Genomic DNA, 25,802 nt, shown 5'->3' on the forward strand with positions numbered 1-25,802 from the left:
AAGCAGCGATGTGAGAAATTGTTGGGCTTAATGCCAGGTCGTTGTGCTGCCGTAATAAAAAAATAGCAACAACTTTGTATATGTAAACTGTGTCAATGCAATTTTTCTTTAATTTTCTTATAAACTTGCTCAGAATACGCTACTTATATGAACACTGCTATTTTAATGTTAGCCCTGAATTTCTATCTTTTGTTATGAAAAGTTTTATTTTCGTTATAGAATTGTTTTATAGATCTGTTCAGTTAAAAAATATAATAATATTTCGAAATAATAACAAAAACTTTCTAGTCACATCATAGATTCAAATTTTTTGGAAAACATCTAATATTTTTTAGTACTGCTATATTAAACTAATTTTATTAACTGTTTTCCCCTTCATGAGACGAAAATGAATTATATCTTATAATTTATACCATAACAATATAGTATAAAGGGAAAGGAATGAATTAAGTACGAAAATTACAATGCATCGAGCTTTTATTGCCCTCCTGGTCGTAATGCTGCTGAAGGCTACGAGAACTACAACCGGTAAGTAAATAGTTAAAAAATGAGATTTCCACGTATGTATACACATGCATACATATGTAGGTACATTTGGTTTATTGAAAAGCAGAACACGTATAAAATCCTACATTAATACCTATACAAGTCGTGAAATTAAAATATACGAGGTGTGTTCAAAAAGTATCGAGAATTTTGTGTTTTTTCAAAAATTAATTATCTATTCATTAATATCTATTTTGTCCCCTTCAAAATAGTCCCCATGAGATATTATGCAACGTTTTTTCCAATCTTCGAAGCCCTTCAAAAATCATTTTTTTTTTATCTTATCCTTCGATATCGTCAATCGTAGCGTAGCGTCGTCCTTTCATGGGTCTCTTCAGTTTTGGGAACAAGAAAAAGTCACAGGGGGCCAGATCTGAGGAATACGGTGGCTGTGGCATCATTAGTGTGTTGGTTTTGGCCTTAAAGTCGCGCATAAGCAACGATGTGTGAGCAGGAGCGTTATCGTGATACAAGAGCCAATTTTTGTTCTCCCACAAATCCGGGTGTTTCTGGCGGATTACTTCGCGCAAATTGCGCATAACTTGCAGGTAATATTCCTTATTGACCATTTTACCCTGTGGCAAGAACTAAACGTCCCTGCAATTGAAGAAAACGGTAAGCAAAACTTTTACATTCGATCGAACTTGGCGCGCTTTTTTCGTTCTTGGTTCGTGTGGCAGCTTCCATTGAGATGATTGAGCTTTGGTTTCCACGTCATAATCATAAACCCACGATTCGTCACCAGTTATGACCCTCTGGAGCAAATTTGGGTCGTCGCGGACAGAGTCCAACATCTCATTAGCAATGTTCATGCGATTCTGCTTTTAGTCGAAATTGAGCAGTTTTGGTACGAATTTTGCGGCGACCCGTCTCATGCCCAAATCATTGAAAAAAATCGAATGACACAAGCCAATCGATATGTCTAGGTCCTCAGCAACTTCTCTAACGGTGATTCGACGATTGGCCAATACCATTTTCTTCACTTCATCAATTTTTTCGTCTGTTGTTCAAGTGCTCGGGCGTCCGGAACGCTTTTCGTCGTTCACATCTTCTCGGCCTTCTGAGAACATTTTGTACCACCGATGAACGTTGAAGACGAGTAAAAGAAAGAGATAACATGTCTTAGAATTTACAGAGGAAGGTTATTAGATAATACTAAGAATTACTTAAACAATTCATTTAGTGCCAATTTGAAGTGGTTCTTTGTGGAGGAAAAATTCAGGCCAATATGATTTGAAAGCGAATTAAATTCTCCCAGAGTTCAAAAAATCGAAACATTGGAAGCATAATTAGTTCTTACTATCCCGAACCAGATAAAATCAAGATTCCGTAAACTTTGCTGAGGAATATTCAAATTGATTTTCTCGAGTAGCGATGGGGAGTCAATAACGCCATTTATCAAATTGCAAAGGAAAGTAATGGAGAGAATAGTCCTTTTAATAGCTAGTGATTTTAGATTAATGAGCAAGCACCGACTTTTATAGGGTGGAATTGGATCAGTGAAATTTAAAGAACGCAAAGCATAATGCACAAAAGCTTTCTGGACACGCTCAAGCCTACTAATATGACAAGCATAATATGGTTTACAAATAAAGACGGCGTATTCCAACTTCCAGCGCATCAGAGACGTATATCACAACTTAAGATTATATGGATCAACAAAGTCCGAACTAAAACGTTGAATAAACGCAAGTACGAAATAAGACTTTGAAATGGTGTGATTTACTTGTTTTTGAAAAGAGAATTGAGAATCAAATACCACGCCAAGATTCGAAATTTCACTTCGATTGGATAAACTAGAACCACAAATGTGGTAGAAAGTGGGTATGAGAGAACAAGATTTAGAATAAGAAACAAAAAAAACACTTTCTTACATTTAAATCTAACTTATTTCTTTTGCACCAAGCAACAACGCTATCTAAATCAGATTGAAGGTTTAAAGAGTCCACTATACTTGCAATCCCCGAGCATATCTTTAAATCTTCGGCATACAAGAGAAAATTTGCGTTATTAAAACAACTAGAAATGTCATTACAAAAAGTAGTACACTTCCCTGATGTACACCAGAGGACGCAATAAAAGAAATAGACGACTCTCCATCAACATTAATAACACATTTCCGAGAGGTAGAGAGAGATAGGATTTAATCCATTTTAAAAGAGTGGAATGGAATTATATAGCACCCAATTTGGAAATTAAAACCCTGTGATTAACCTTATCAAATGCATTTAAAAAGTCTGTGTAAACAGCATCAACTTGAGTTTTTTTAAACGATGATATACAATATTCAGAGAACAAAGCAAGACTTGAAACAGTAGATCTACCTTTCATGAAGCCGTGTTGGTCTGCTGAAATATAACGATTAACTGCAATACATTTTTTCTTTCGCTATTAATTCAAATAATTTTGAAAACGTGGATAATTTGGCAATTGGTCTATAGTTGGAAATATTGTTTTATTTTCACTTTTGAATATTGGATTAATGGTTGTTACTTTTAAGGCGTCTGTGAATTCTTCCCGTTCAAGGGATTTGTTAAACATTAACAAAAGTGGATAGGCGATTGCAGAGCAGTTTTTAAGAAACTACGAAGATAGCCCATCTATGTACATCAGATTTTTTTGATGTTTTGAGTTACCGAATTCCATCTTCAACATCAGAAAGCGTAAAAGTTAACGAGCCAATATTGATTGAAGAATTCATTTTCGAGTGAAACTCATGAATTAAATCAGAGTCTACTTGAAAATTTGAAAAAAAAAAATCTGCAAAAAGATTGGCTGCATCTATATTAAAATCAAAGTTTCTAAAACAAAAATTAAAAACAGTCCAAAACTTATGAAATGATCAATCAAATAGGTTTCAGATATACCACTAAGATTGTTTGGACATAATGCTGTACTATCATCCATACTAGACCATTCTCCAACGGACTTAGGGAAATTGTAACGGACTTAGGAAGAGGTATTTATATACATATAATACCAGTTTTGGTATTTATAACATAAAATTGAACGCTATGGGTGACGACTGCATATGTTTAAAGTTTTTAAAAATGATTGTTCCTTGTATATGTACTTCCAGCCTTATTTTGAATTTCTTCTTCACTACTTTAACATTCCCAGACGTCTGAAAAATAACCAGGGTAACTCCAATTTCCAAAAAAGCATGTGATTTCCGTCCGCTTAGCATACCGCCTTCGTTGTCCAAAATCTTCTAGTTGTTAATGGTAAAGCAAATAGTCAGTTATCTAAACCAAAATGAAACACAGCGAATTTATCTGAATATAGAAATGGTCACAGTTGTGCTACAGCTTTTCTAAAAGTAATTGCAGTCTGGTATAGACTGTTTTAGCCCTTTCATATTTTTCCAAGGCTTTTGACAAGGTTAATCACAAAATACTTTTACATAAACTAGAAAAATATTTTGGATATTCTGATGGTGCGGTGAAATAAAAAAAGTTCTGAGCTAAGGAAAATCCTCTGGGTGGTCTATACTAGGTCCAATTTTACTTAGTAATTTCCTCAACGAAATTGTGAGATGCTGTAAAAACGTTTTCTACGAATGAATCTTAAATTTCCCTCTCTCGCCCAATTGGTCATTCTGAAAACCTAATAGCGAGAATTGATGAAGATCTTCATTCTATAATGTATCTATGTAATAAAAAAAAATAAAAATAAATAATTGGCGCCTACATTTCTTCGTCAGCCTATTTGTTATGTGCGTCTTGATGTCGCACCACAAATAAAGGCACCTACAGTTTCAAGTCGACTCCGAATGGTAAATGGTTTTTATGCGGAGCTATTTCATGGCAGAAATACACTTGGAAGTTTGCCACTGCTGCCGTGGGGCGACCGCTATTAGAAAAATACTTTCTGCCTATTTAGACGTAGCTAAATAACTTGTACTTGAATAAGATGAAAACCAAAGGTATATGCATCTCGCACCCTTTAAATACACAAAATTGCATTCAAACATTAACAATAGAAAATACATAGGAACTACTTGTAACCAGTTTTGGTTATAAAATAAACTCTTATTTCAGATCAAATAAACTACACCTCAGGTAAATTTTATTTCGTACTAAGGAAGTTATATATCAAGACCAAACTATGTTTGTTACCATTTTTTATATCGGGGACTTTTAAGGGTTTGAAAACTTAAAATAATAATACAGAACAGAAATATTGTTGGAATGATTTTTTTATTATAATCTGGTATATACTTTCACGATGTCCGGAATATGTTCGCACCGGCTACGAGTCACATGCTTCATTCGATCAATACAATTTTTGATTACTCTTTCCAATAAATCTAGTCGAATGGCGTCAATGGTGGAATGAATATTGCAATAAATCGATTGTTAAGCGCTCAGCTTGGCAAATTGCGCCATTTTGTTGGAGCCAAATGTTGTCGATGTTCATTAATTTTTGAAAACAAAAATTCAGTCATCATGGCTCGATAGCTCTTGCCATTTTCTTTCCTCAGTTCGAAAGAAAAAAGGGCCGATGATGCCCCTATGAACAGATTTATCAAACCATAGTTATCGATATCGATAGTTCTCATGTAGCAAAAAAAAACACCGGTAGATGAACCGATTTCATATAGCCTGCAGCCTCTATGTTTTTTTAATATATCGTAAGCTTTTATTTTTGCATAAATTGTTCCATAAAAAACTCAGAATTCCTTTTTGAAAAATTATAGAATTCAGTGGCGATTTCTATAAAATCCACTAAAAATGCTGAACGCTTTAAATTAGAGTTGTTTAAATATTTAAATATCTAAACTTCAGTTCTCCATTTGCTGCTCTTCGCTTTTTATTATTCTTTAGGTAGGTAGGTAAGTGAAATGGTTGAAATACAACTCTGGCACTCCCCAATTAGCACTAAAGCACCATTACCATTATGAGACCTCCAACCTACAGCCAGCCGAAGCTGTTGACGTAATGAAGAAGATTTATGGAATTTAGGTTGGCGCACTGCCCCAGCTGAAGAAAACAAAATACTAGCTACCACGCCCGGATATTTACAGAGAAAGTTCTCAACAGTATACTTCTCTGAAAGGTCGCCACAGCTTCTGCAATGGGGGTTAAATGGTAAACCTAGCTTTTCCGCTAATGTGCCGAACGACTAATGACCGGTTAGTACAACTACCCGGTTGGAAATTGAATGGTGTGAAGAGTTTAGAGCATATTAAAATATACGCTGCATTACTTAATAACGTAATTAATCACAGCCCACAACACCGCAATTTTGGCAACGTGCTCACTGAGGAAACCTGAAGTTGCACATTAGTGGAGAATTAAAAAAAACAAAACCTTCTTCCAAAACCTTCCGGGTCTAAACTCCAAACCTACGTATGCAAAGCGTAGTAAAGTAAGGTATAAGTATGTACAAAATTTGTGTTTAGTCAATTAATTTTAAGATGGATCCGCTTCTTCTATGAGATCATTCCCAGTGACCCTATTTTACTTAGGTAACATAAAAGCTTTATCTACTTTCCATTTAAAAATTAATTCGTAAAATTTAATTCTTGGATTAAGTTAAACCATTTTCTTTCAGTCAAGTAAAAAATTCTTTTTTGCTGCCCTTTTTACCAAAAGCGATTTAATATTTTCCACTTTCTGCACCCTTCTTAAATGCAACCTTTTGTAAGGGAGTGTCAAAGCTCTAATGTCACAAGTGAGCAAACTTTTAATAATTCAATCATGGAACCAAATGATCAGTGAATGTTGGCTTCAAACATTTAATATGTGGGCGATGGAGGTTTCCACACCCAATCCGTTAAATTTTTCTTCGATATTCGCTAACTTGTTTAACTTTTCTAAATGCAAATGGCATTCACTGTACTCTCACTTCTCGTTTAAATGAAAGTGAATCTTGTAATTGTAAAGCCGGTGTGTTAACAAATTTTATTAAGGGGGACAGCTCCTCCCGGCAACGAGTTTTTCAAAAAACTGAGAGTATTTATTGTCTTCAAATAAATTACATATTAATATTGCTTAAATGCATATAAAAAAATGTTTTTGAAATAAAAACAAAAACAAAACTGACACAAATTTTTCATTAAAATAAGTTATTCCATTTTGCACTTACTTATTTTTTACGAAAAGAAAAAATGAAAATTTGAAGTGGTTTTAGTAATAATTAATAAACAATTTGAGGCACATGCAAAAGCCATCTTGATATCTTGATACTTTTGAGCGCTGGAAAAAACCTATTTCGAGAAAAACGCGATTGAAGTTTTCGTTCTTACTCATCTTTCGTGCGACGCTCATTACTTCACTGACTTAATAGGGACCTTTTAGACTTTCTATTAAGCTTAAAATATTGAAAAGATATTCTTTCTATCGAAAATTTGAAAGTACGGCGGAAGCTGCCCTGCTTAAGATATTCTTTATAACATTGTCAGAGTTACCCTCTCACTAACTAGTTAAACTGTTATTCGGTAAATAAAAAAATACAAAAACAAAAATACACAACAGAAGGCAACGAATAAAAACAAAAAACAAAATTATAAAATAAAAACTTAACGAACTCGGTGCGAAAACTCCTCATCATTTCTCGCCAGGGTCAGATCTTTTGAATATGGTGGATGTTCCAACAATTCGAACTTTACTATAATTCATGGATTTCAGCCATTGTCCCACGGTGCATTGACCTGATGAAAAAAAACATCTTATGCAGACTGGCTCTTTTTTCACGATTTTTTTTCTTCAGCTGATTTACAGCTATTCAAAACACCATAACTTTTTTGTGTGAAATTAGTTTTTATTGATTTCAAAAAAATTGTTCAAAAATGATTACAATTTTAATATATATTCACTTTAGCTCGATATGACCACCTTTTACCTTGACTATAGCCTTCAAACGGTCAAAAACTGAGTTGCATGCTACACGAATGTGATCTTGAGGTATTTTGGCCCATTTTCGTATAATCGCTTTTTTCAGCGCATCCATACTTGCATATTTTTTAGTGCTCACTTGCTCTCCAAAATGGACCAGATGGAATAGTCCATTCGAAAGCCCATTGTGTGGACGAAATGAAGTGTGGAACATGATTTTTTAACTATTCTTGGTTCACACGAGCTTTATGAGACGGTGCCGAGTTCTGTTGGAACGTCCATGGTCTACGACCGAAATATTTGCGTGTCTACGGCTCTATAGCGGCTTCTAAAACATTTTCCCGATAATAAGTCCCATTCACTTTGACACCAGGCTCGATAAAAACGATTGGAGAGCGTCCATCAGCGGTCACTGCGGCCTAAACCATTACTTGCGATGGGAAATTGCTTCGAATGGCCATACGTAGGCTCAAATTCTCGTATGAGCATTCGGTAAAGTAAACACGATCGTTTTGAGTATTTATGAACTGCTCAATTGGGAAATTTTATTCATCAGAAAACACAATGTTAGGAAATTCGCCACGTTCGTGCAAGCGCAACAACTCCTTTGCTCTTTTGCACCGAACTTTTTTTTGCTGGGTGTAAAGATCGTGTGCTTTTTAGAACTTGTAGTCCTTGACCTTGAGCTCATTTTTCAATAATCGTCGAATGCTGTTTTGCGATATTTTCAGTTCTTTGGCCATGTTTCTCCCACTTCGACGTGGATTTCGTTCAAGTCGAGCCTTCACTTTCCAAACCATTTCTGCCGTTGTTGCGGTTTTTTTGGTCCACCTCCATAGCGTTTTGCAATGCTAACAGTATCATTGTAACGTTTTATAGGGCGATACACAAACATTTTATTCACTTTGGGCTGACTGAGCTCACGAACAATGTCTGGTTGTGAGTTTCCTGCCAAATATAACACAATACCACTATTACGTTTGAATTCCATCACAGAAAAAAAAATTCCACAAAACTGAGACGCAAATGCTTTTGATGGCTTATAAACAATATATTGAACTGTCATAAGAACAATTTTGACGTTGATAACATAAGCCGTTTTACAGATACAAGCAGTGTGAAGTTGGTAAAACTTTATATCGTTCACCCTGTAAAAGGTTACAATAATATTCAAAATTTGTTGTTTTAACGATTTAACTGATGCTAACACCTACTTAGCCGATTTCTGGACACGAACTCGATTCCGAGCCGAATAACCAGGTTCACACCACTATTTAGCCTCTTGTTAGGATTTAGGATCATAATGATAAACCCTCTAAATCTCTTTCAGTCACTCGACGATTGTCCAATAAGATATCATGTATGTTTCCTCGTGTTGCTGCTGGTTTAGGACGTCCTTGACATAGATCGTCTTCAAAGCAACAGTAACCCACCTTTCTACTGTACTATTTGATGGCGAAAAGTCATTATCAACATTCGTTCATACATTTCCTTTGTATTAAAACCTTTCAAAAATAAAAAAACTGCACGATACCTGATTTCTTCCATTCTAGAAAATACTGTGACATGTCTATACTAAATGGCTTGTTAACAAAGAATGAATTGACAGATTGAAATGAAGCTTAACATACGTTCATATGAAGAGTGTACCAACATAACAAAAAATTAGGCCAGTAGCAACGCCCTCTCTTATCGAACAGCAAAACTTATTGAGCAACCTAGTATATGAATATGTATCTGTAACTGATCTGTATCTGATGCACTGCATCTATACCTGTATCTACTACTCAGCTTTTAATGTGTTACAAGGGCTTACATAGAAAATCAGTCATTTTACGTCAATAAAGTCAAATTGATTAAGTTGGTTTTATCAATTTCCCTTAAACTCCGCCCGTCCGTCTACACTGTGCTAATTTTTAACGCAAATATTGTCAAATCGTGTTCACTTGCAAACTTCTTATTCTTATCGAGTATATTGAGTTCAGTTTTACGATGTTATTACAATACAAACTAATACCGTGTGGTTTGACAAAGTAAACGTAACGAATTGGCAACGAACGCCCAACCGGCAATGGGGAGGTACATATACCTATGTTTACATATACTTACGTACGTTGCAGTGCACGTGAAATCATGAGTTAATTGAAAGGGGGCAACACTGGGTTATTGTTGCATCGAAGTTTGTGTTGTAGAATTTATATTATGCATAGAAGATTTGTATAAATTAGGGTGGCCTATATGTATGTGTTTGGCTTGAAAAAATGTTCCTTATTGTCCCTGAAAACTGTGGGGCTGTGTATTAAAATATATATTAAGCACCTCAAATAGAAGACCGATTTGAATTTGGAAGTTCTGTAAATAACGTTAACTCAAATATGATACTAAGTAAACATATACTCGGATATAAAATTCGATTACGCCTGAAATTTGTTTCCAAAAATTTTAATTTATTTATTATTTTATTTCTTTTTTAAATCATGAAAGCAAGTATTAAATTTTTTCAGAAATGCCTGTTACGTAGAAGATAGAATTGTGTAGATTTTGTTAGTTTCAAATAAAAACATATACTGAAATGTTTTCAATTGCTGAAATAAAACAAAAAAATGTTTGTATATACGACTTTGATAAAAAAGTTCCCGGAATATACTCAGAAAATTCAAAATATATGTTAATTCCTCAAAACTGATATTATCGTCTTCAAACTATGCCCCATCAACTGCAACGAACTTATGCCAACGTTTGATACAGCTCTTGAAACATTTCTGGAACTCTGTTTTCGGTATATTCTTTAGAGCCGTCTTCGATTTTCCCATTACTTTCTTTCCGCCGATAAAATAAGATCCCCTTTAGGGTTTTTTTGACACGATCAAACAGAAAAAAATTGCAGGGAGCTAGGTGAATTCGATGGCTGTTCTGTATTTTGATGGTATTCGTTTCATTCTTAGTCAAAAATTCACGGATAATTATGGCACAGCGCGTTATCATGGTGCAAAATCCACGAGTTATTTTACCACAAATCCTTTCTCTTTGGGCAAATTTCTTCACAGAGGCTTGACATTCACACTCGGAGGTTTGCCATTGCCGGCCGACGGGCGACCGCTATTAGAAAAAAATGTTTCTTAAATTCAAGGGGAGTCGAACCTACATTATTCGAATGGTAGTCACGCTCCAACCCACTCGGCTACGGCGGTCGCCATTCCTTATTAATTGTCTGACCTTCTGGAAAAAATTCGTGGTGTACAACACCGTTGTAATCCATAAAAACCGTGAGCATCGCTTTCTTTTTTGACTGAAAACGACGTAGTTTTTTTAGCGTTGGGTTATTCGGCTGGGCTCTCCACTCACTCGTCTGATGTCTGAAATACGTGTCGTAGTCTTAAACCTACGTCTCGTCTCCAGTAATGATGCGTTTGATGAAAAATGGGTTGAATTCAGCTTTGGAAATCATGCATTTGACGATATCAAAGCGATTTCTTTTTTGCATGAAATTTAGGTCCTTTGATACCAACTTTGCAGCAACACGACGCAAGCCCAAATCATTAACTATAATGTCCGCAACGAATCAAAAAGCAATGTTCAAGTCCTCTGTCACTTCATTGATATTTTCATCAATTGTGCCACTACGTTCATCATCCTCGATGGACTTAGGTCAGTCGTAAACGGCTATTGCCTTTAGTGTATCATTACCAGTATTACCAGTATTTCAACATTTCTAAAGTGTTTGCACCATTGAATCTATTTTGAACGCAAAATATAAGACGTACTCGTTGTAGCAAATTCAAATCTATTTTTAAAACTGTAAAAAATCGAAAAAAGGTGCAGAGTAGATTTAATCTAGAACTTTTTAAAGCAATGCCGATAACATTTTGGTAGGAATATTAATCACAGATATATCAACAAAAATATACAGAACTCAAATCAGTTGACTTATACCGTCACCTGACGGTTGTTCCGAAAACTTTTTGATCAAAGTGGTAAAACTGTTAAGAGCCGTATTTTGAATAAAAATAGCGAAACCTGAAGGAATCTAAATTTTTACATGTTTTATTTTAAAACAACATCTACGCACGTCTTTTGAAAGACGATTCAAAAAGTAGAATAACTAACTAAAGCTAATTGCCGAAATCTACATATTTATGTATGGACATGTGTTCATCTATACATATTTCCGCTAAAAGACATTAGTACGCTCGTAAAACATGATAAGGCATGCAAAATCATTTGTATAAGTTAACTCATGACTTAGTTTAAGAACCCACGCAGTGGCCTCTGTCATATTGCAGCCTGCAGATGAATTCATGGAAAAGCTTTCCCACGGGAAGTGTAGTTCCGTTGTTAATTAATTAAGCTTGATCATGTTTGCTGGCCTTCAGGTGGGGTTTTGCATTTCTGGGTATTATTGAAGTTGGTGAATTGGATACTGTGAAAACTTTGGATATTAGAAGTGTTAACTTCGAATGACGCTTGAGATTTGGTTCCTTCAGCAACAGCTTGTTAAAGTTTTTTGCATCTTTAGTTAATATGCAATTCGTTGAGTTCCTCTCCTGAGGTTGGTTGAGCTATTGCAGGCATTGCACTTTGTGGAGGTAATTCGAAGTTTTAGTAAGTCTTCTCACCTGTTGTTTTGTTGAACTTGGATTAAGATACCCTTTATGGTTCTAGTATTACCGTCTATGGTAAATTTTTCTTGTTCAAGAAAAACATTCCTAAAGCTATAAGTTCATTCCGGGAGATGTTTCGACTATTGTTAACGTTACAAGATGAGTTGAGGGTTCTAATTATATTTAATATGTAAACAATGTGTACTAAGTTTGCGTTTCACGTGGAATGGCTGTCAAAATTCATACAAATTGCATGAGGTGAAATAGGCGTGAAGTTTCGTATGTATTTCACGGCAAAATAGTACTCAGTTCACAGCGTGAAAACACTGCGCAACATGCCAGCAAAATTTTTTCACACCTATGCACACTGTGGCTTTTTATCGTTTTAGGATGCCAAAATTAAAAAAAAAAAGTTCTGCGAAAATGATTTTCTTTCGGTATGTTGTGTAAAAATGACCAAATTTTACGACAGTGTACTCAAAATTTATCAAAACAATAGTTTTAAGAAAGATAACCGTTTACAAACACAAGCCGGTGCGTCAATTGAATAATTTTTATTTATTATCCGAACATCGCTGTGAAGTTTGTCAAAAGATATAATACGAATAAGTATCAATTTCATAAAATTGAGTATTTGCTGATTAAATTTCAACAATTTTGTACTTCAGGGGTAAGTAAGAGGATTATAAAGTTTTTACTATCGATACAAATCCGCTCAGTAAGATATCACTAAAACAGCCATAGCTTAATATTATTTTTGATATTTTACTGAGAAAAACTTATATTGGTCCATCGAGTTCCGTCCATTCTTTAACAGCGAAACGACCTTTAGGATTCTGTGTTTTAGATACTGGAATACAATTTTGCTACAATTTGCTACCACAGCTTTAAAAGAAGTTTTCATGGCGATTCCTCGGAAAGAACTTTTTGAAATTTGGCTTACGAGCTCAAAAGAAACGCGTCGTGATGCGGTGTTAGAGAAAATTTTTGCGGTGATCGGAAGAGACGTGGATACTAAAAAGCTAGGAAAGCGTATAAAAAACAGTGTTGCCAATTTTCTTCAAAGTGGGAGGGGTCTTGCCGAGTTAAGGCCCGTGTTCTAGCCCGTAATTATAGTTGGTTTTCCAAGAGTGAAGACTTTGGAAAATACCGTCTTGATGTTGGGCCATCAACTTCATCCTCTATTAGATCCAATGTAGGTAGACCACATGTGACGTTTTCCGATTCTTCTCTTCGCACAAAGAAAAGAAAAGCAAAAAGTCTTTTAGCAGTATTAAATAGCGAACAAGTGTTAATGGCGGCAGAAATGGGACTTTGTCGGAACGGAAAGTTGACGCAAACATGCTAAGATTCGGCATTTCACCATTTCACTCATGGCTACGGTGCATGGAGTGTATGTTGCACATTGCATATCGGTTGGAACTAAGGGCATGGTGTGTAAGAGGCGCCGGAAATAAGGAAAAACTGAAACAGAGGAAGGAAAGCATTCAAAGCAGATTTAGAAACGAAACTGGGCTTTTAATTTATATGCCAAAAGAGAAATCTGGCAATACAAATGACGGAAACACAGCACGACGTTTTTTTAGTAATGCAGAAGTTACTTCAGACATTACAGGCATTAACTTATGTCTCTTAAAAAGGTTTTTCACCATATTGTCTTGTTTAGGGTGTGAATTTCAGATAAATGCTGAGGCCTTTGAGGTATACGTGAGAGACACACGCTATCTTTATTTGAGGGAATATGAATGGTACAATATGCCAGTCAGTCTGCATAAAATACTGTTCCATTCAAGACATATAATATCGTCATGCATGGTTCCTATTGGTTAGCTTTCCGAAGAAGCGCAAGAATCGAGAAATAAAGATGTCAGAAATTATCGCGAATGGTATACAATGAAAAGTTCACGAACTCAAACCAATGAGGATTTATTGCACAGGCTTCTAATATCATCCGATCCCTACATTTGCAGCTTACGTAAGCCATCGAAAACCAAGCGCGGGACTTTGCCTCAAGATGTAATTGCATTGCTGGCCCAGGAAGAAGTATTATGAATAATTGCTTTCGAATAAGTGTTTATGTTTTTTTATGTTTAATCTTTAGAAACTGTTTATTGGCTTACTATTAATAAAATAAAGATTAGTGTCATATTTATCATTGAAACAATTTGTGATTATGTCCTTCATTGAGCAGTATAATGTAATATAAAAAGGTACCCAGGGGCTGAATGAAATCTTTTAAATATTAGTCATAAGCCTCTAAGCTAAAGTTAAGAAATCTAAACAAATTGTATTTAAATTGGCACTGGAAAATGCTTTTAAAGTAGAAAATATGATTATGTGAAATTTTACCTTATATGTGGGCAAGGAGAAAAAGTGGGCGTATCACGCCCATTTTTATTCTCAAATCAGATTTAGGTATCTGCAACCACACTGCAAAATTTGAAATGAATTGCTCCATTGGTTTGGCTGTTATTAATTTTGGCATCTTAAAAGTGAAAAAAGTCACACTGTGCTATGTATGTATTTAAAATGCACATGCCATTTAAAATTAAGTGAAAACTGAAAGTTCGTTTGTGAGTGAAGTGTCTGAGTTCGAACACTACTACCTGAAGATATGGCATTTTTAAGCGAAACGTCTTCGCAAAGGGTGTAAGTATATCTTCTTTATATTTTTTTGTGTCAAAATATATGTGTATTAATTTGTTTAAAACACTTTTCTTACCAAAAATAGCCCGTTGCTTCTGATGCTCATAAATTTGACGTTTCTTTTCATATATGTAACAATCAATGTTGCTAGCAACATTTCAGGGCAAGCTACTTTTCTTACAAATACTCAAGTCTTTATATCGCCTACAATTTTTTTTTTTTTTTAAATCCGGATACATTTTTATTTACCAGATATTTATTGTAATATTTTAAATTTCTTATTTGTATGCTCCGTTGTGTTATTAGTATATATTTCTTTTGCCACTAATAATATTTTAATAATATACAAAATTGATGGTGGGTAGCTTAAAACACCAACTTCTGCTAATTCTGGTACCTCTTCCACAATATTGAAGGGCATATCTTCTTTTCTAATTCCTTTACTGATATATGAATTTTTTTACTCAAATTAGAAGTATTACGAGTCCTATTTCCGGCCTAACTCGTTTTATGGTATATTTTATATTTATTATTTCTCCTTTTGACATTCTTAACTTACTTGAAGTCCTTTCATTGGCTAGGGTGTCATATTTTCTTTTGGTATTTAACAAATCATAGGTGATTTCTGTGAATTTATTTACTCGCTGGTTGAAAGTGAATACATACTTGTTTATTATTGCTTGCTATCAATTTATCAAAATTATCGGTTATCAAATCTAGATCGTCATGATCGGGGCTGCCTGCTAAATTTTTCCATGTAGTACCGCATATGTCGAGGGATCTTTTGGATTTACGATATTATAATAGTCGTATATACGAATAATAGTCGAGGTGACATTTCAAAATTTCAAGTGTCTATTGGGTTTCATGATGGGAGATAGGATATAAAGAACTCTCAAGGGATAAGTTACTGTCTATCATGTTCGTTATAATAATGGAAAGTCTCTGTAGATTTCAGTATTGATTATATGTATGAATAAGTTCTAGAACACCGGCCTGTATTTTGGATTGTCCATTGTCGATTGTTACAAGGCAATATGAAGAGTAGTCGTGGATTTGTACTTCCGAATATGCCGCGCAGTGAAGGTGACTGGAACATGGAATTGCTGAGTGTGCAGCTCCCACTTGCCCAGCTACCCAGAAATTATATCACTAACGTCATCAAATTTGAAAAGAAGTCCAGAATTGAACTGGACGACAAAGTAAACTGAAGTGCACCTCCATTTGAAAAGAAACTCCAGGATTGTACCCTGGTACACACATGGCTCGAGTACACCAGAAGGCTGGTGTATATGGCAAAGCACTATATCTAGAAGCTGGATTTGTTAGGAACGCACAATATATATACATGTATATATACATATATATATATTAGACCGGGTCGATTTGTGGGGAGGCAAAAAAATCGCCCTTTGCTCTGTGAAAATCATATTCTAGGGATCAAAATAAGAAACTTTGCCGAAGGAACCATACCTCTAAAACGAATTCTGATGTCCCCTAATTTGGGTCGAACTTTTTAGTTTCTTTTCTCATGTAAAGGCCAAAAATGGTGATATTTTGAAATGATTGTATGGGAAACCCCCCAGGGGAGTTCCAGGGGGTGTGCCACTGGCATGGGTAAATCGGACATCCAAAGTTAGTGGGGGTCGGTCATACATTTGGACTCGATTGGAGCACTCTAAATGGGTCAAAGTGGGATTTTTCGTTCGACCCGAATTGGGGGACATCAGAATTCGTTTTAGAGGTATGGTTTCTTCGGCAAAGTTTCTTATTTTGATCCCTAGAATACGATTTTCACAGAGCAATGAGCGATTTTTAAATCGACCCGCTGTATGTATAGTACTAGCATTTCCCAGTGGGCTTCGCACCACCATACATAAAATGTTTTTTTTATATCGCAAGAAATTTTTCATATTAAGTTTTCTTTATAGAACTCGTAAAATGTTTAAACAGTTGAATTAGTTGATTTTTTTCATTCAACATACTTTCTAAAGATGTCACAATAGCCTTTTCTGTACTTTTTTAAAATTTGATTGTGGTGGTCACCTATATACAGGTAAGGTAAAAGAACCGATAAAAACTTGTAATTAAACTTTGATTCTTTAATTTCCATTTCAATTTTTTACGCTAAATAAATTATGCTAAAATAAATAAAGTTAAAAATGTTTTTCCAGTTCCTTGAATGCTCCAGTTTTTATTATATTTTCGTCCAAAATTAATATTAACATAATACACTTACAACCACAACAGTACAACAGAAACGCTCATAAGCGGCTGTGTATTTGTTGTTGTTTTCCCCATACAGGCATTTCGTATGAGAGGAAACCATTACTCACATAAAATGTCATAACTCAGGAGCGGCTGCACCGATTCCAGTCAAACTTCACACAAACCACCTCCTCAAAGATAGAAAAGAACTCTAAAATTTTTGTGTCAATCGGTTCGGTGGTTCTTGAGTTATAAGATTACCAAGGAAATGTAACTTCTTTTTATATATATAGATTAAATGTAATAGCGAAATATTGAAAATTATTTCAAAAAACAGTATATTACAGGCATTTCGTATGAGAGGAAACCATTACTCACATAAAATGTCAGGAACGGCTGCACCGATTTCAATCAAACTTCACACAAACCACCTCCTCAAAGATAGAAAAGAACTCTGAAATTTTTGTGTTAATCGGTTCGACGGTTCTTGAGTTATAAGATTACCAAGGAAATGTAACTTCTTTTTATATATATAGAAGATATATATACTATATAATTGGTGCGCGTGGCATGCGTCTTGATGTTATTCCACAAATGCCGGGACCTACAGTTTCAAGCCGACTCCGAACGGCAGATATTTTTTATGAGCACCTTTTTCATGGGAGAAATACACTCGGAGTTTTGCTATTGCCTGCCGATGTGCTACCGCTATTAGAAAAAACTTTTTCTCCATATTGGTCTTTCACCGAAATTCGAACCTATGTTCTCACTGAATTCTAGTTATTTGGTTAGTCAAAAACAAAATTGGATGGTTAATTTTGCGCCACCTTGTATATAATATAAGTATTTGTGCAATCTTTACATATATTGCTTTTATATATTACATATATATAAGTATGTAGGCATGTCTGTACAATAATCGATAGTAAAAGTCGAACATTTTTATGCCAATACTTTCTACTTTAACTATCCACTATTTCTTGCCGTCTTAACGTTTCTTTCGATGCAGAACCCACTGGGGTATTGTTTCTCATCTCCAGCCAAGACACAGCATACCATCGTCCATTAGCAGCACGTCTACGCCATGACATTATTAACCAAGCCGAAAGCCAATTGGACAACACTAACTACATTGTCACTGTTCATATATTACATGAAATATTCAATTTTCCAAGCTATTGGGCGATAAAAAATTCTATGCCCTTAGTGCGCTCCAAACTGCTTGAAGAGCATACCAAATGGGTGGTGTGGTTGGAGGAGAGTACACATGTCTCACTGCTGCTGCTTTTAGAACAGTTAGCCCTTGAGGATGCGACACAGGTAATTGAGAAGATTATGAGTAAAATATATTGCACAATTTATTCTGCAAAAAGTAAGTGGCTGTCAAATTACATATGGTATAACATAATAGATGTGTATGTATATATGTAGAAACATTTTTAAAGCGCTGTAATTTATATTCGCCAATTAAGGGAAATTAATTTATTTCAAAAATAGTTTTTCTATTGTTATTATTACAGTATATTTATTTGGGTCATACACTCTATGAACATCAGGCTAACATCAGACATCATTTTGCTTTTCACAAAGATTCGGAATGGTTTCCGTTTCCGTTTCAACGCGCGGGAATTATTTTTTCAAGAGCACTAATAATGTAAGTATAGACTCCAATGAAATTAAGTATGTTAATATTGTTATTATTAAGCATTTACCAAATATCCAGCCAATAGGCATTACTTCACTAACACTAGTGACTACTTGAAAGATTATATGGTACATACTTGGGAAAAGGAATACCATCCTGAACTGTATCTATTTGTATACTGGGGATTTAGCCGAGTCGTCCGTCCGTGCGTTCGTTTTTAAGTGAAACTTGGTACACATATTACTCTTTTTCCAAGGTAATGTGGTATTAAAATGGCCACGCTCCCCTACCATATAAGGATATTTTCAAAAGAGGAATAAACGTGATAACTGTGCTATAAACGAAGAAAAATTGCTCATGTTTGGTACATGAATTAATCCAAAAAAGGAATTATGCAAGAAAAATTTTCAAAATAGGCGGCATCGGGCTTACTTTTGGGTGAATACGTGTATCTCGATAACAGCTTAAGGAAACTCGCCCAAAATTAGTTCACGTATTGCACCCCATCTCAGTTAGATAGGATAAATATGATATACAGTCTGTGTCAGAATGTATATATACAGTCTGTGTCAGAAGAAAAGAACCAGTTTTTTTCTTGTAACTTCAAGATATATAATATTTCGTTCTGCTTTTTGCTGCATAATAGTCCCACTCAGAGGCTACTTAGGTTAGTGTCGTTTGAAACTCTCGCGTAAATGCAACCAAACAAGAATGAGTGAGAAGTACGCGAAGCGTTTCGAGGCGGTATTTTTATGCACGCATTCGACGGGGCCGAAATTATCTTATCTAAAAAAAAACTAAAAAGTTTGTTGTGATGTCGAATCAGCCATATAAGGTGCATAAAAAAGTTGTTGTTTTTTCCGAGCGCGGCTTGAAGCAAGTGACGACAAAAAAGCAGGATAAAGAGATCGTCCAACTTTTTAAGCAGGACTCTTCTAAAAAGGGAATAGATGTGGGTATTAACGCCATCGAACGTCGACTGAAGGAGGCGAACATATTCTACCGTCCCACATCATCAAAACCACTACTCTCAGAAAAACACATTGAGAAACTACAAAACAAGAAAATGGCGTCACAGTAATGGACTGGCTTCCCCCGTCCCCAGACGCCAACCGCATTGAAAATGTGTGGAGAATTAATATATGAAAACGTATCTTGCCGGAAAGCCAGTTCACGATTTAAAGCAACTCGTGGTGATGAAGACTACACGGCTGATTAAGTAATTGCGACTCGTAGTTTTGTACATACTTTCATGTACAAAAAATTTTAAAAATATATATCTTTTATACTTCATGAATAATCGCGGTTCCTTTTTTCTGACACAGACTGCATGTTAAGATTAAATTCCCGTCCGCCCATCGAAGGTTACGAGCTGTAACTCTGTTAATTAGGAGTTTTTTATTTCAAAAATTAACAGCCAACCCAAATGAATATTTATTAAAATGAGCGCGGTTATATAAAGTTCGGTCCGTACCGATGTTAGCCTTCCTTACTTATTTTCTTATGTATATTAGTTCAATTTCCAAGTATATATCGTGTGTGAAAAATATTAATTTTTTAAAGGTAAGATACGAGGCAATCCAATATACCATATAATACACGTCTATAAGGCTGTTATAAAAATATTTCAACTTTCTCGGTCTAAAGCTATGTAGTTATTTTATATCTCTTCAGCTCTTGTTTTTAGCTGCAATTTTGAGCTCGGTCTGCCCTTCTCCAGGTATGTGCTGGGCGTCCTGACCTACGGATTTCCCTGCCCTGCCCTATGAATTCTGCCCGCAAAACTTGGGGCACCCATGTTCCACGACTCACAGCCGTACAAGAGTACTGAGTTTACATTGGGAGTAAATTATTTTATTTTGATGCGTGTTGCGTCCAAACTGGTAGTAGTCGCCCAAAGGCCTGTCTTGATCCACCGTCAGATTCGCCATCGGCGGCAATAATGCTACCCAGGTAGCAGAAATAGTTGACATCTTTGGTCGGCTGGCTATTTATTGAAAGGCATTGGTTATTCGTTGCGTTGATTCGTAGTGTTTTGATTTGGCCACTTCTGCAAGGCGTTGAATTTTTACGGACATGTCAGTAAAGCTCTTTCTCTCTTGCCAATAAGTGCCTCTTTGGACTGAGTAGGTAATTGAGTAGTAAAGCTCTCTCTTGAAAAACAAAACTAACATTCCATAAGGCTCTCATCATGCCCGTCCTAACGTATAGCGTAGAAGCTTGGGCGATGACAACATGCGATGAGAGAGAAAGATTCTGCGGATTTAGCGACGGCGAGTATCGTTGGCGATGGAACCATGAGCTGTATGAGCTTTAAGACGACATAGACATAGCGCAGCGAATAAAGATTCGTTGGCTGGGTCATGCCGTCCGAATGGAAACAAATGATCTTCCAGTTGGTGGTAGCAGAGGAACAGAAGGTTTGCTCTGCTTTGGGAAGATAAGGGAGAGAAGGACTTGGCTTCGCTTGGAGTTTCCAACTGAGTTTTTCAATGAACCGGGTACTTGCATTTTTTAGCAGCTCAGATGTTAAATTGTCTTCCCCAGGCGTTTTGAAGTTTTTCATATAGTTGATTGCATCTAATTTTTCTTGTAACTTGATTATGATATTCACTTCTATTAAAATTATTAATATGTAAATGTTTGTACGTTTTATAAAAATATGTAATAAAAACATAAACACAATTAATTTTTTCCCCATGGCAAATCAGCAAGACAGCAGATGAAATGGAAGCAACAAATATTTATAACTCTCCGTTTATCATAGATATGGAACACGAATTAGCGATTTACATATACAACCAAGTAAAAAAGAATGCTTTTGAAAGTAAATACAGTGGCAAAGATCCCGTAGGTACCAAGGAACTCAACACCGTACGAAAAGTGCTAATGCGAAAAGCGCATTATATTTGCCCGCTATCGGGCGAAGAGACTAAAACTACGCTGGACGAGAAGTGTGCAATGTACGCTAAGCCCATGGACAAGAGCAGTTGTGTAAGTATTTGTGCATCAGAGAACGAGGGAAAACGTTTGTGCGTTTGTGTGTTGTTTGTATATAAAAATAGTTGTGCGCCTAGTGGAACCGATACAATTTTTATCAAAAGACATTCGATGACATTCCAAAATCTGACGGACAAAATTATACCATATCAACCCCCATATTATTGTAATAGCGATCTCGGGAAAACACCTTCCAACATTGTGATCTCTCAACAGACTTTGGTGTAATAGTGGAGGACTGGAAGTAAATCCGGTTTTGATACTTTTTTGCAGAAGACAAAAGACACCGTTCTTAAACAAATATCCCTAGGGGAGAAACCCCTTACAGTGACGGAAAGGGCTAAATATCTATCCCTTGTATGGATAGGAAATTTAATTGAGGACTCACAGTTGCAAATAGACTACGCAAAGCAATAACGGCGTTATACTCCTACAGAAAACTAATTGGGAAAAAATGGGGGTTGGAACCCAGAATCATACCTAAGCCCTATACAGCGGTAGTGAGGCCAATTTTTTACTATGGTATTGTAGTATGATGGAATGCTCTTCAGAAGGATGTGAACATTGAGGGTTGGCAAGGTTCAAAGACTCGCATCTGTTCTCATAACCGGTACATACCATTAAAGAAAGAGTGGGAACGGGACGATGTAAAATAGGGCGAGTCCATCCATGTATACACAGAGGGTTGGTTGTGCGGAGGTGAATATGCCGAGTATCTGGGGATCTCTTTAGTTTTCGGCTTCCCCACTACTGCAGTATCTTTCAGGCTGAACTGATGCCAATAATAAAAGCCACTGATATAGAGTGATACGATACCTGGAGATGATATCTATATACATCTGATGAGTACACAGACAATATATATTTTCCCGTGGTTTTTAGGTGGAACATAGGTCCTCAACAAATAGATTATAATTCGATTTGTTTAAAACTAGAAATTTAATTTGTCTCCAGTCTACCTGCTTTCTGCGATTCTGCTTCAATCAATAGTTTCTCTTGGAGATTCCAGTCTAACGCATCTCTTGTAATATCCTACACAGCCAATGACATAGGCATATCCTTACAGATTTGTAAGTTACTTATTTTTGAGAGAATTGTAAAAGCAGCGAATGAAAGATGGCATAATAACCCACCAGCAGTAACCGATAATTGTGGTCAACTCTCAATGCTAAGAATATGCACAGAATCCACATTTCAAAGTTGTAGCGGAAACCGGAGGAGTTAGATTTAGTATGCCGCCAATCTAGGAACTTTTTCAATCAATAATTAAATTTAATGTAGAGAACATCTTAAAAAATGTTTGATTTCTGTATGTGGCTCGCTTGTAAGAAATTGTAAGTAAATTATAGTGAACATTTTTATATTAGTAGTAATGCCCCAGATTTCTTAGGTACAAAAAAGTCTGCTTTTGAATAGCTAAAGAGCCCGGCGATTGAGGTTAGATGAGGTTAAGCAGTCACATTTAAAAGGAACAAATACTAATCAGTACTCTGTATGAATTTTGACAGATTCCTTACTAAGCGGTAATTAGAGCGTTGGGCTCGTTGTTTGTGTTTTCTCTCTCTATTGCATCTAAATAATTCAATGTTAGGTTCATCTGATCACAGCGGCATGAAGGGGACTCTGGAGACGGTTTTAACGCAAAACGGGAGGACTTGAACTTGAGAATCTGTGGTCTACTCCTTCATAGATGAGCCTCGCATCAATTCAGCTAGCGCAGAGCTAAAGCGGGCATGTGCAGAGTCGCGAGATACTTCTGGTCACGAGTAGGTAGAGGGGGCTCAAGAGAACTTCTAAGGCTAACAAAGCCGCAGCCCTCAAATTTGGCAAGTATCCTTACCGGACATTTTTCGTTAGGTGTCCATGTCGTGAGACTTGAGATGGCTTGAAGTCCTTTCTGGAGAAGCTGTCTGGAGGATGAGGTAGAGCCTCAATACCGTCTTGTCAGCTGCCTTACTCTCGTCGGGCAAATAGTTAGACATCTAGTCTTTCACTTTTTTGCTAAACCTGAGGATATTGCGGGTTTAAATATCACACATCTGGTGAAATTCATCAGTAGCTTGAAGCAGTTAATGCGAACGTAATTAATCACTGTTGGCCGTCATCCTCTAATCCAAAGCCCCTTCTTCTTTTTTCTACCTGTTTTATTCTTTTTCTTCTGTCCCCCCTCTCCCCTGTATGGTAGCACAGCGGACGAATTTTGATGATTTGTCCAAGTGGGCCCCGTCGCATGGGCAGCCATTTATCCTATCCTATCCTTCCTTAATGGAATGGAAATATTTATCGATCCCTTTAGTCATCCGCCCTGCTAGTGTTGTGCACTATAGTGGATGTATAGAGGTTAAAAAACACTATCACTGTCAATGCTTGCGTTAGAAAATGCCTTAACTTCCAATTAGTTGCATTCAATTGCTTTTTAGCTTGGAAAATGTCGTTCTTGAGTTTTAGTACCGGAGTTGCAATTTCTCTGTTTTTAAAATTTTCACAAGTTATGCCTTAAATAGCCTTAGTATCTTTCCTCATTCAAAGATTTTACTTTAAATATATACTAATAAAAAATGTAATCTATTTAAATATATTCCTATAGGTTACTCTACGACCACAAAACATTTTCTTTGCGGTCAAAACCTGCAAACGTTTTCACAGCGATCGAATGCCTATCATAAAAGCAACTTGGGGACGTATTGCCACCCATATTCGATACTACAGCGATGTAGCAGGTGAGTTCAGGGCGAATAATGAAAAGAAAAACAATATCACTTTTTATAAATTGAATACACATTTATCTGATATATAAATTTTAACAACTACCTCATCTTAGATCCGAAAATTCCAACAACTTACACAGGTATACCCAACACAGAAATTGGACATTGTGAAAAAACCTTGAAAATATTGAAGTTAGCATTGCAAGAAATCGATGAATTAAATATGCAGTTGAAAAATTTAGTGTCTGAGCGTGATGAACGTATATACTGGCTGGTTTTAGCGGATGATGATACGCTGATAAGGTTTGTAAATTTATAATTTAACAATTTTTCTTTAATACTATTTATATGTTACTGTGTGGGGTACCTACCTACAAACAAATCCATCCATTTTTTTCATAAATTTTTTTAAGCATTCCGAACCTTTGTGCGCTGCTTGGTTGTTTCAATCATACACAGGAGATATACCTTGGAGAACGATACGGTTTTCATCAAAGTATTAATAACGGCTTTAATTACATAACTAGTGGAGGTGGGGTTGCCATGAGTTTGCCCGCTGTACAAAAATTGATAGCTTATTGTCATTGCATTCATCCTCAAGACGCCGATGACATGTTGTTGGGAATCTGCTTCAACAGCCTGGAAGTGCCAATTATACACTCTCCGCAATTTCATCAGGTTAGTTGCACAAAATCGAAAAACGGTTAAACGTACATACGAATGCTTCTCTGTAAATATTTACTTGAATATTCAATAAATGATTTTTTCCAGCTTCGTCCCCAGGACTATTCGGGCGAGGTTTTGGCGCTTGATCCACCAATTTCATTTCATAAATTCTACGATACGGATCCATTTGCTGTGTATGAGCAATATTTTGCCAATTTTGATAGGCAGATGCTGCAAGAAATAAAAAACAAAAGTTTTACAAATCAAATAGCTACTAACTGATTAAAAAGTATTAATAAAAATAATCTTATTATATTAGCTTTTGAAAATGATTTCATTAACTTACATAGTTAGCAGTACTTCGTAACGGTACACTTTTTGAATCCTTGAAAGCAAGCAAAAACCAAAATACAATAACAAATCAAATGCTTCTCTCAACTGTCAAAAACGTGTTTTTACATGTCTATTTTAAGCTTTTTCAAAATCGATTAACAGCAGGTTAAGTTTGGAGTTATGCACGGTGCATTCTTTTATGATAACACGGAGTGTGTTGATATGGTATGCACAGGAAAACCACTACGAACTCTAGCTTGGCAGGAACTAATTGATGCTTCGAGGTGGATTTTTAACCGGCCAAGTTTAATGCGCGCTATTATTTTTGCAACAGCAGGGAGAACACAAATGCGTCTCCGGTTGTGACAGTCTTTCAAGTGAGCTTTCTTTGCCAGCTTCACAATAATTCTTTCTTTCCACTCTTGAGAATAGGTTACATTGTCCCACACAGATGTTATAAGTGGGAGACATATTTCGGCTGAGAGCAGTACTATATATTGGCTTTAAAAAGCTCAGCTGGTACGCCATCAATGCCGACGGCCTTATTATTGGGATGTTGTTTTATCGCAACAGCGATTTCCGACAAATTGGGTGGTGCAGTTTTAATTCT

The 25,802-nt window shown here is 36.0% G+C and overlaps 1 protein-coding gene across 1 annotated transcript; it reads left to right on the forward strand.

The window, feature by feature from the left end:
- Positions 1-384: 384 nt before the first annotated feature.
- On the forward strand, positions 385-25,171 carry LOC129247710 (beta-1,3-glucosyltransferase). Its single transcript, XM_054886964.1, has 8 exons — positions 385-528; positions 17,850-18,160; positions 18,361-18,494; positions 21,197-21,479; positions 24,073-24,205; positions 24,307-24,496; positions 24,607-24,871; positions 24,965-25,171. The coding sequence occupies exons 1-8, from the start codon at positions 465-467 to the stop codon at positions 25,139-25,141; spliced, it is 1,557 nt and encodes a 518-aa protein (XP_054742939.1). The 5' UTR covers positions 385-464; the 3' UTR covers positions 25,142-25,171.
- Positions 25,172-25,802: the final 631 nt, after the last annotated feature.

This window comes from Anastrepha obliqua, chromosome 5 (assembly GCF_027943255.1).
Source record: "Anastrepha obliqua isolate idAnaObli1 chromosome 5, idAnaObli1_1.0, whole genome shotgun sequence".
Lineage (NCBI taxonomy): Eukaryota > Metazoa > Arthropoda > Insecta > Diptera > Tephritidae > Anastrepha > Anastrepha obliqua.